The sequence below is a fragment of the Phasianus colchicus genome, chromosome Z (genome assembly GCF_987193195.1).
Source record: "Phasianus colchicus chromosome Z, bPhaCol1.hap1.1, whole genome shotgun sequence".
NCBI classification, from domain to species: Eukaryota; Metazoa; Chordata; class Aves; order Galliformes; family Phasianidae; genus Phasianus; species Phasianus colchicus.
The window spans coordinates 11,761,820-11,773,627 of NC_143476.1; the positions used below are offsets into that span (position 1 = coordinate 11,761,820).

Below are 11,808 nucleotides of genomic sequence, written 5' to 3' on the forward strand. Positions count from 1 at the left end.
GGGAAATGTTATGTGGCTTTTGGTTTAACAGTTCAGACCTGAGAAGTGCTGCATGCAATAGTTGGCTTCTCTTCTTGTTACAGGTTGGATTTTTCCCAGGGGAGTGTGTGGAACTGATTAATAAGAACATTCCTGAGGCACTCATCAACTCAGTGCCAAAGCCAGGTAGGGATGTTACATTTGATGGTGTCGGGAAGCAAAATGAAGTTTTTTTGGGGGTGCGTTCCATGTTTAGTACCTCCTTTATCCATCCCACATTGTCCTCTGGGTTGATGATTCTTCATGCACACCATGGGGCAGAGATTTGGCCCAATCCTCCTGTGTTTATGATTGGACTTGGGGAAACTATAGAATCTTCATAGAATGGCTTGGGATGGTAGGGTCCTTAAGGATCCTCAAGCTTCCACTTCCTTGCATCAGGCTGTGCTGCCAGCCCCCACATTTAATGTCAGATTAGACCAGGCTGCCCAGGGCCCCATCCAACCTGGCCTTGGGCTCCTCCAGAGATGGGGAAAATCCCTTTTTGTATGTACTGGTTGGTAATGTTCTTCCCGTTCTGACGTTCTCTGTAGAATGTGCTGTGCTCGGCCTCGTCCAACGGAGCCAGACCTGAAATGACCTGGTTTCTTCCTTTTGTTGTGCAGTGCCCAAGAAACGCAGCAAGATCCTCACCTTCCTTCGTTCCTTGGTGAAGGCCCGCCCAAAGAAACCGACCGAGCGGGAGGTGGAGAAGGAAAGGGTGTTTGGCGGTGACCTGGGAGAGCATCTTCTCCACTCCGGTCGTGATGGTAAGGAGCTGCCCATTCCTGAGATCTTCCTCTGCTGGGCATCTAAAGAAGATGAAAGGGAGCTCATATCTAGCAGGGGGCAGGCTGATAGCCGTGGAGACACGTGTAATGGGAGTTGATGGCTGAAGGATAAAGTGAGGCGGATGCTCCTAAGAGACAAGCACATCTGTATTTGCTTCAGCCAAGCCTGGCTGGGCTTAGTGGATGGGATGTGAAGCACAGCCTGCAGCAGGACTTGAATCAGGAGCTCCACTGACGGCTGGCACGTGTTCTTCAGTCCCCCAGGTCCTCCAGAGCTGCGCTGAGTTCCTTGAGCAGCACGGCGTGGTGCAGGGGATATACCGCCTGTCCGGCGTCGCGTCCAACATCCAGAGACTGCGGTAAGAGTGCTGCGACTGACACAGCCTGAGTGCATCTGGTGTGGCTTTGGGCTTGCCTTCCTCTCGCTCAACCGGGTTTGCGTCCCTCTCTCCAGGCAGGAATTTGAGTCGGAGCAGATTCCTGAGCTCACCGTCCGGGACATTCACAGCGTGAGCTCCCTCTGCAAGATGTACTTCAGGGAGCTCCCGAACCCTCTGCTCACCCACCAGCTGTACGGCAAGTTCTCGGTAAGCACAAGGCCACGTCTTTCATTTCCCTCTTCCTGGGCCTCTTGGCAGATGGCTGCAGCAGTGCCCCAGCTCGGAGGCCCTTTTGCTGTCAGCCCCACGAGGTTTACTCGCAGTGGTGTACTAGCCTGATTGGTGTCTCGCTCCCTTTCTGCACTACTCCAGGATGCTGTTGGTGCCGCTACAGAGGAGGAGCGGCTGCTCAGAATGCAGGACGTCATCCAGCAGCTGCCCGCTCCTCACTACAGGTCAGTGCTGCCCTCAGCCTGCTGAGCTCAGCCCTACTGCATTGCAGAGGGCAACGATGCGGTTCCAGGCTCTGTCTCACGCCGGCAACACGATGCCTGTGTATGCTGAAGGGTTGAAGGCTCCATGGGCTTACTTTATGGGGTCAGTTCCTGGGCACGGGGGCACGCTTGGTGCAGCTGATGGCTGCGGCTGTGCTGTGCTGGGGCTTGGTGCTGCAGCGTGGCACTCAGTCAGGTTGGATCTACTTCATCTTCGGTGACAGTAGCAATCACAAGAAGTAGCATGAATGGAGGTTTGCTTTCTGAATTGCAGCACGGCATGCTCGTTGGTGCTGAACGTTTGCCTCTCTTGTTTTCCAGGACACTGGAGTTCCTGATGAGACACTTGGCGTGTCTGGCTGGGAGCTCCACCATCACAAACATGCATGCCAAGAACCTAGCCATTGTGTGGGCTCCAAACCTCTTAAGGTAAACTGCTGGTTCTGTTTCAACACAACGCTTACATCTGTTCTCCATTAAAAAAAAAAACAGTGCTCCCTTTTTCTCCATCAAATGTGCTCTTCTCCTGTAAAATCTGTGGCTGACAGAAGAGCAGGAGCCTGAGCTGTTCTCCATCCCCACGGGCACAATGTCTAGGTGACAATTTCTGCAGTCTTGTTGAGATGGGACTGACGTGTCCTTGATCATCCAGGGGAATTTCTGCAGTGGCATCACTGATTGCCCACTGCGGAAGTCTCCAGAGCCTCAGCTGACAGCTTTTGGCTGCAACAATTCAGACTCGGGGAAACGGTCTTGGAGAAATGACTTCTAAAATCTGCCTTTTCTACAGATCACAGCAGAACGAGTCTGCCTGCGCCAGCGGAAGAGCTGCCTGCATGGAGCTGCAGATGCAGTCGGATGTGGTGGAATTCATCATCAACCACACCGACGTCCTCTTCGGCTGCAAATCCGGAGCAGACATTGCAGATGCAGCAGGTGAGTGTCTTCCTCCATTAGCTTGATCTTGACCTGACACCTTGACCAAATGCAGGCCTTCTCCAGGATGTTTGAGATACTCTTTTACCATCAAGGGGACAGCAGACTTCTGGACTTCCATTAGGGTATGGCATCCTGTTGCTGGATGCTGAGAATGTCCAAGCCCAAACTTCACAAGGAGGAAACCGTCATTATTATGGTTTGCACGCAGGAAAAGCTTGATGCAAGTGTGGCAGCGAAGCTTTCTCAGTTCCCTGCCCCCATTTCCTTGGGTTTTTCCTTGCCTATTTTGATACAGTAAGCTGCTCTTAATGATGACCGTGTCCTTTGCCATAAACACACCTCTTCCCACATGGTTATTTTGAGCTCCTCTTCTTCCAGTGGCTCGGATAAGCAAGCCTGAGAAAAATACAGCACCTCCCCCAGAACTGTGGTGGCTGTGCTGCTGCTTTCTGATCCTCGCTCTTACCTGTGGTTTTCCCTGACAGGGCACAATTCTCTCCCAGGGCCCAAGTCTGTGGGGGTCTCTTCTGCTGCCACAAAGCTGCTCAGCCTGGAGGAGGCACAGGCACAGAGGCGAGGCCACAGCACCTCTTCTGTGGTAACAGAGAGCAGCAGGGACATTGAAGTGGAAGAAAGCCCTGCAGCTGGGCAGGGCAAATTCCACACCGTCGTTGACTTTCCATCTGACAGGTAAAGAGGACTTTCTTTTCCAGCACCTAGCATCATTGTTTGGGTGGGTTTTTGTGTTTTCCTGCAGAAACCAGGCAGTGCTAGGAACAAGCAACTGCTGCCAAGAGCTCAGTGCTGCTCTTCCCTCACCCTGCACCACGCACGACTCACAGCATTGGCTGTTTTCTCTCTCCAGACAAAATCCACCCAGCAAGACTGAGGAATCACCAGCTAGCAGTTGGTGTTGCTGCTTCAGCCTCAGGAAGCCATCCTCTGGCAGCAAACGCCAACTGCAGCGCAATGCCAGGCAGCCCTCAGAAACAGCAGTGGTAGTCCTGGCAGGTAAGGGTGCAAATGCAGCTTCCAAATCCCTGCTTTTCAGGAACATACAATTCAAGCTTGCTCTGCACATGTATCTCTTTCTAGCGTTCAATCCCGTGCCTAAATCTTCACCCCTGATCAAGTACCACTGTCGTAATTCAGCTTGTGAAAGTTTGACACTAACCCCTGTGTATCCTTTCTAGGTGAATCGAGCCCTTGCCAAGCCATAAGATCCAGGGCAAGTAGCGAGGATGCTCTGTGTGCTTCCATCAGTGGAGAGCTCATAGGAAGCACAAATTGCTGCAGTTCTAATAGCAGCCTTCCATCTAACAACATTAATGGAGAGAAGGAGCTCATCGAAGTCCATGCTCTCATTACACCTGGCTCTGCTGAAGTTGCTGACCTGAGCCTCCCAGACACCACAGTCACAAGTGTGGATTTTAACCCAGAGTCTCTGCAGTGCAGCCCATCTGAAGCACAGTGTGAGTGCCCCGACAGCAGCACCTCCATGCAGGAGCAGGTCAGCATCAGTGAAGAGGAGCAGAGCCTTTTGCAGGGGGACTTTCAATCAGACCTCCAGTCCCAGGCACCGGACAGCAGCACTGAGAGCTCTGAGCCACTCTCTCCATGACAAGACAGGATGAGTCCCATCTTCACCGTGGACCTCTCACACCCTCCTGTCCTTTATATAATAATAAAAGCACACTCGTGCTCAATCAACGCCTTGACTGCCTCCAGAGTCTTCATTCACACGGACTGGGATGAATGCAGCACACAGCAAGGCACCCCAGCTTGCAATGCTGTGGCTGTGGGGTGCGTGCAGCACAGCTCCGGGTTTGTTCCTGTTTTGTCTGGCTTTGGGATGTCTGCAGGGGGAGCTCTGCTACCATTTGGCATGGTAGCAAATAATCTCTCGCATCCTGGATGCTGCTCATGATACTCCCAAGCTTCCTGGCTGTGGCTTTGTGATGCTTTTCAGGGCTTTCTGATGCATTTTGATGCCTTGGATGTTGCTTAACACCTCTCTCCTCCCATCATGTCCTTTCCTGGCTCCCACCTACGAGCTGGCCGTGCAGATCATCTCCAGACCTGTCATCAGCACACTGCGGCAGGAGAAGCTCCCCCTGGCCAACGTCAGGCAGTACTGCTTGGTCTGCAGCTCAGTGGCCATTTCCCTTTTAGGCGGCTCCTGCAGAAGAATCAAGCAGCAGAACCTTTTGCTCACCCTGCAGCACACAAATGCTACAAAAGCAGAAACAACCTGGGAATCTCTGGGTCTGCAAGACTTCACAGACACTCACCGACTGTGTCTGAGGGTTGCCTCCCATCCTTGATTTCCTTCTCCCCTTCTCCACGTCTGATCCCACTGCTGAGCCATGATCAAGCTGCCCAGTGTGGCAGAGCATCGTGCAGAGCCGTGCTGGCACCTCCTCCCCTTCCTCTCCTGCAGCTCAGCCTGCAACCTGAGCAAGTTTTTTTCTGAGAAAGTGACCAGCTCTTTTCCATCCCTTTGCCCCTACAAACAGTTGTCCAGAGGATCTCATCCAAGAATTCCTGGAACAGCCTGCAGCTGGCTCTCCTGAAGTTCAGGCTCCTGCCTTTGCTTCCTGCCAGGCCCGCATTCCTTGAGATCACCAACTCAAGGAGGGCATGGTCACTGCAGCCCTGACCGCCTCCTGTCGTAACCCCTGGTGTGCACCATGTCCAGCACTGCTTCCTTTCTGCTTGCTGTGCCCAATGCCTGCACCACAGAGTGATTCTCACTGCACTCCAGGAGTCTGTCAGATTGCTTGCAGCCAGCCATGCTGATTTCCCAGACTGACTGGAATCCCCCATCAGGATGAGAGTCAGTGAGTGCGATGCTTCTGCTGGCTGCAGTAAGCAGCTCCCACCAACAGGCTCTCTTTCCAGGCGGCTGTAGCAGACCCTCACCTCCAGAAGCCCTGCACTGCTGCACTTCCTAATTTTACCCACAAGTTCACAACCTGCTCATGGCTCTTCTGAGTTCTTTGCAGTCAACTTCTCATCATAGGGGGCAAATCCCTTGCCTTCCAGAATTCCATAGTATCAATTGTGTCTGCTAATGTCAGGATTTTTTTTCTTTCTTTTCTTTTTCCATTTTCTAGGTAGGAAAATGAATTTCTGAGCCAGGAGAAGCAGAAGTGAAACAGTCTTCCTGGCACTGCTCAGGTTGCATGAGTTGCCAAGTGCTCCTCAGGTAATGTGTGCTGAAGAGCTGACCTTGGTGGCAGGGGCTGTGGCTGCATTTTGTGCCTGTCATGCGGGAATACAAGAAAGCCTATTCAGAGCAGGAGCTGCAGAGCGAGATAAACATCACGAGAAGGTAAGGCTGAGAAGCAAGGACACCTCCAGAAAGAAGAGAAAAACTGAGTCAAGTGAGCTGCGTGACGGCCGTGTGATGCTGACCATGATTGGAGGAAGAGCGCATGGCTGGGAATGACTGATGGCTCTGGTTGGATGGGTGCCTGTGTGCACAGAGTTAAGGAGTGTTTGTGGGATGTTTTGCTGGCATCTAACGGCTGTAAGGGGAAGTCAAGAGAGAAAACTTGTGAATGCATATAAGGGATGTTAAAATCTGGAACAGACTGTTTGGATCATTCACAGCTGAGTCCAGATTGCCACACTGCCAGAACCTGGGGCCTAGGATTTTCCTGTAAGAGTGCCAACTGCTTATTTTAAATGATAAAAAGTAACAGTGAAAAAAGCTTCCCTCCTTGCATTAGAATAAGGCATTGATATTTGATGTTTCTGTCTTTCCATTCCTTTAGCAGCCTGGGTGTTGATGCAGCTGCATGCATCTGCTGCCCTCCCCTTCTGTTTTGTGTAAAAGAACAGTAAAATATGCAATCAGTGTGAGATCTTTCTGAAGTATTTTACTTTATTTGCCCCTATACTGCAATGGCTGGGAAATGGCAGTGTCACCCAGGAGCCCACACGGCGACCTGATGTCTCATTGTTGGGGTCTATTGGAAACCACCACGATGACAAAAGAATGCCTGGGATTCCTCCGGCCCAAATGCCAAACCTTGCACTTGGCTGTGCTGAACCTCATGAGGTTCACCCAGGCCCACCTCTCAAGTCTGCTGAGCTCAAACAGATGTCATTTTTCTCGTGTTCTTCCATTCCGAGTCCATCTGCTCCCCAAAGCAAAAGAATTCTGACCAAGGCTGCAGTTGCAGCTGACTTCCCAAGGCTGCAAGACGTGGTGGTGACACAGCCTTGTGCTTCTGCATTGGTGCTCATCCCACGTTTCCTTTCTCTGTCTCGCAGGTCAGCTCCTGCTGGAAGCAGATGGTATCCCAGTGTGAATGAAGGTCAGTGCAGGAGCAGCTGCTGATGGGAGGAAGGAAGTCCATGCTGAAGAGCTCTGAAGCATCTGCAGGTATGGTTCTGGAGGAGGCAGCAGTGATGTCGGAGGGCTCCCCAGCAGGAAGCTCTCTCATCCAAATGCTTGCTGAGTGGTTGGAAGGGAGCTTTCTGCATGACAGCAGCACCAGCTGCTTGCTTCAAATGCTGCAAAGACAAGGATTAGCACGAGTTCCAGTATCTACAGTACCATCACGAATCACGATAGGATTACAATGTGTCCTCATACAAACGCAGCCATTTCTCTCTGAGTCCAGAGGCTGTCCGGAAAGCATCTTTGAGGTCTCTCACACCAAACCACTGCTGTCCGTGTGGGATCTGACTCATTAGGGTATAGGGGTTAGGAACCACAGGCTGTCTTTTGAGAACGGGTTCAGTCATTTCCTTACATCTTGCACCAGCCGATACGTGCCGTCTGCCTTCCGTGCCGACAGGATTGGGGTGTTATAAGGCCACAGACAAGGTTCCAGAAGACATCCTTAACCAGTGTCTGTGTTACAGCTTTTAGACCCACTCTCCCTTCTAAGGCTATGGGATATTGTTGCTGTTTCACAGCTCCACTCCCTCCTTGGGCAGTTCTTTGTAAGGGAAAATTGTGAGTCCACCCCGATTTCCTTCCCCTGTCCACAGCTTTGGATTCATTTCTTCTTCATCACAGCTGTTAACACATTCATTGACCCCTGATATCTGTTTCACAGACTTTCAGCTGTAATCCTCATTTAACTGTTAAATCTCTCCCCCATAAATCGGTCCCTGCTTCAGGCATGGAGAACAATTGCCCTGCAACTATTTTATCTTTCCATTTTAGTTCTGTGGTCTCCAAGAGTGGAGCTGTCATTTCTGATCCCTCAGCCCCAGTTATGCACAACAGCCACATCCAGATACACGTCTGGTACCTCTGAACTAGCTAATGCTGTAGGATGGAATGTTGTTTCTGCACTGGCTATCAAATGTGGGATTGCTCTGAAGCAGTACAGCACCATGTGTTTTGTAATTTGCCCTTAGAAACAGTTTGAAAAAGTAGAAAGACTTTATTAGTATTAGTATTAGTAAAAAGAAGTTATTTCATAACATATTTTAGAAATACAGTTGTTCAATCATGTGATCAATTCTCACTTACAGAACTGTAATAGTTACAAATAGTATGGGTATAGCATTAAGGAGCAGAAAGCATGTTGTAAGGCCATTCTGTTTGGATAGGAGAAGCTCAGCAAAAGAAAAACAGACTCCAAAGAAGCCAGGGCCTCCACACAAGGCCGAACTGACTCACTCTGTGGGCAGGTTGGGATGCAACAGGCAGGCATCAAGAGACTCCCCTCTGTCCTCCTTCCAAACTTCTCTCTCTTCAGGGATGAGCAGGTGTCCAGAAATAGTGGCCAAGTGTTGATAAGCATCTGTCAGGCGTTCAATAATTAGTAGTATACCTGCTGAGCGAGCAACAATTGGTGTTTAGCCAGTCACACACACACACACAGAATAGCCCGGGTTGGAAGGGACCTCAAGGATCAGGAATCTCCAACTCCCTGCCACAGGCAGGGCCACCAACCTCTGTAGCACTGCACCTATGCACATTGCTGGATAGAAAGTGCAGTGTGGGAAAAAACTGTATGCTGTGGATGCAAAGGGTGAATCAGAATGGCTTAACAGCTCAAATTATGAATGTATTTTCACCTTCACATTACCCATACAATGTCTGAGAAGGAGCTGTCAGACTTTTTGTAGCCAAAACTTACTCTGCTAGTTGAAAAGATGTGGCAAGAAAATGAGATCAAAAGGGGAGGCAAGAGCAGCAAAGGCAGCAGCCAGATGTTGGAAAAAGCACCCAAGAAGACTGAAACAAAGCAGACATCATCTCTCCAGAGCGACTGTTGCCAAAGATCAAGCTGTGGCACGTAGCTCATAACAGGTCAAAAGGCTGTAGACCTTCTAACCATGGCTCTCTCTGTCTCTCAGCTTCCTGCATTTGGGCCTTATGCTCCCTTTCTTTCACCAGCCCTCATGTGAAGTGCCTAGCTGATGGCAGCCCTGCTCAGCCTCAGAGAAAGGTGACCCCAGCCAGCACTTCTGTGCTTTGTGTCCTGTGTCAGCAATAACTCTGAGTAACTAATGCATTCAGGAAAATCAGGGTCTGTTCGTGGACCATTTGCAAACATAAAGAGATGCCAAAACCAAATGGATAACTGACCTGTTATGCATGATTATCCCCACCTCTTCTGTTTGCAGCTCAGTGACTGTGGGCAGCCAGTCGAGCCAATGCACACCCCAGAAACATCAGACAAGGCACTTCTGACCTCGTTCTTCCTGTGACCTTACAGCACTGCCCTGCAGAATGAATGTGTGTCTTCAGAGATCTCTCTTGGCATGACTTCAAGAGCAGCTCAGTCAGTAGTTCACAACTTCACACCCATCTGGCTGTTAGATCTACGAGGGAACTGTTAATGTCAGAGCTAGAACATTGCCAAGCTGCAACAAAAGCTGCATGGCAACGCAGTGTTGATGATCTCCACATCTTTCCGGCAGTGAAATTTATTTTTAATTCTCTGCAGGAAAAGGTTTGTGCCAAATGACAAAGGAAAGAACCCTTCCTGCAAAACGTCTGTTAGAAAGCAGCATGTTGTCAGCTGGAATCATGAGTTATTTCAGCCCTCACTGGGCTGATCTGGAGAAGGGCTGTGCCAAGGTATTTACAGATGTCTTCTGATGGGTTTGAAGCATTTCTGGCTTGCGGGGTAGGCATAATTCTGCAAAGCTGGTGGATTGCTTGATCAATCTGAAATACAAGAAAGATCAATAAATGACCAAAAAAAAAAAAAAAGCACCCAGATATATTGATAGCTGCATTAAGTACTACATGATTCCTTTCAGCTGTATGTTTTTTTTTAAATAAGAAAGTGTAGAGCTGCCAGTTCCCTTATCCATCCTTTCAAGTTCCAGGCTAAGTGAGAAATGTTATTCCTCTCAACTGGAAGATGCATTCTGGGAAGAATGGTCTTCAAACTATTTGCGTTTCTTTAAGACATTCAGTTATGGGAAAATAAAACAAAGCAAAACAAAACAACAAAAAAAACCACCAACAACCTCTATATTCTGAAAATGAAAAAAAACCCTTTTGACTTTCTCTTGACTGTCTGAAAAGTATAACACATCAAATACGAATGTTTAAGGAACAAAGAGCTGTCACGGAAAAGGAGGGAGCTGCTCTTTTACCTATCAAACCTTCCACATCTTTGAGTGTCTGCCAACAACCAGAATGTGTGGAGGCACCTTCAGTAAATGGAGGGCAATGATGGCACTGCACTTACATTAATCCTTGATGAAATAGTACAGCACTGATAGAAACTTCCCAACAGTCTGTGCTGATCTGAAATGCTCTGGCAACTCTTTGCAAAAGGCACTTCATGCTGAGTATTTTTATGCCATTGCTTGCTTGCTGGTATCACCTGTGCTGAGCTAGCTGGACAAACCCAGATTGGCAGCTCCTCAGATGTGTTACCAGCTAATTTCTCACTGATCATTAGAAACAGAAAGTTAATTCTGCTGGGAATTTAGCCAGCTTTCTTGCTGTGTATTCATCCTTGGCATAACTAATTCTGTCTTAAACATGTTTTTGAAACACTCACACGTTTTACCAACAGATAAGTAGATAAGAGACCAAAATGCTGAATGTCACGCACACATTGCTCCAAAAGTAATGCCTGCTGTTGATTTCGATGGAAACTGCAGCTCTGCTGCCATCTGCTGGCACGACAACAGAATGTAATGGAGTATTTGTAGGAAGGTTCAGCCTCTGCTGCCATACCACCAACAGTCACCTCTGATATCACGGGCATTCATCATTATCTTGCAGGAGGCCGCCACCGCAACTGCGAAGAACGTCTGCTTTATCCGAGACGCCGTCCCAGAGCGTTATGTGGAGACTTCCCACACTGCGGCACGTCCTCCGGCATCACCGCGAAGTGCGGACGCCTCGACCGCCGAGGTTCGCCGCTTCGGAGCCGTTCCCGCCAGAAGCGCAGCGACGGCCCGCGAGGCGCGGCGCGGTTCCGGCCGCTTCCCTCACTCACGGCTCCCCGAGGCGACGGAGCGGCCGCGCGGCTCTCGGCCGGGCGGCTCTCGCGAGAGCGGCCGACGCGGCGGGGACGTCGCCGGGGCTCGCCTGGAAAAAGCCTCGGGGGCGGAGCGGAGGCGGCGGGGCGCGAGGATCGCCCGGGCCGCTTTAACGAGGAGAAGCCGCGAGCCGCTCGGACGCGGGACCGCGCGGCGAGGGCGGCCGTCGGCGCCGCCGGGCGAGCGGTGAGTGCGCGGCTCCCGTTGACGGCCCGGCGGCCGCAGCTCCGGAGGCGCCGAGTGGCCGCGGCCGCGCCCGGCGGAAGGCTGACGCCGCAGCTGCGGAGCCCCGGGTGCTGCTGGGCGCCGGCAGACCGGGCGGCTTGTGGAGATGGAAGCTGCGGGTTGTGTCGGTGAAAGACACGGAGAGCCTCAGCAAATTCAAGTGCAAGGTCTTGCACCTCTCTACTTTGCGCTGGTGAGACCTTACCTGGAGTCCTGTGTCCAGATGTGGAGTCCTCAGTACAGGAGAGACGTAGACCCGTTGGATTGTATTGAGTGGAGGGCCATAAAAATTATCCAAGGGGTGAAGCACCTCTCCTATGAGGACAGGCTGAAAGAGCTGGGGCTGCTCAGCCTGGAGAAGAGAAGGCTCTGAGGTGATTGTGGCATTTCAGGATCTCAGTGGGAGCTACAGGAACAAAGGTGATAGACTCTTTATCAGGGTCTGTTGTGATAGGACCAGGGGAAATGGTTTCAAGC

General features: G+C 50.7%; 1 protein-coding gene across 1 annotated transcript; it reads left to right on the top strand.

The window, feature by feature from the left end:
• The first annotated feature begins 363 nt into the window (after nt 1-363).
• Nucleotides 364-11,463, top strand: LOC149912523 (rho GTPase-activating protein 32-like). The gene is made up of 8 exons (XM_090131831.1): nt 364-376; nt 645-788; nt 1,066-1,168; nt 1,264-1,396; nt 1,562-1,644; nt 2,005-2,112; nt 2,474-2,619; nt 10,847-11,463. Exons 1-8 carry the CDS (start codon nt 364-366, stop codon nt 11,461-11,463), a joined length of 1,347 nt encoding a protein of 448 aa, XP_089987957.1.
• Nucleotides 11,464-11,808: the final 345 nt, after the last annotated feature.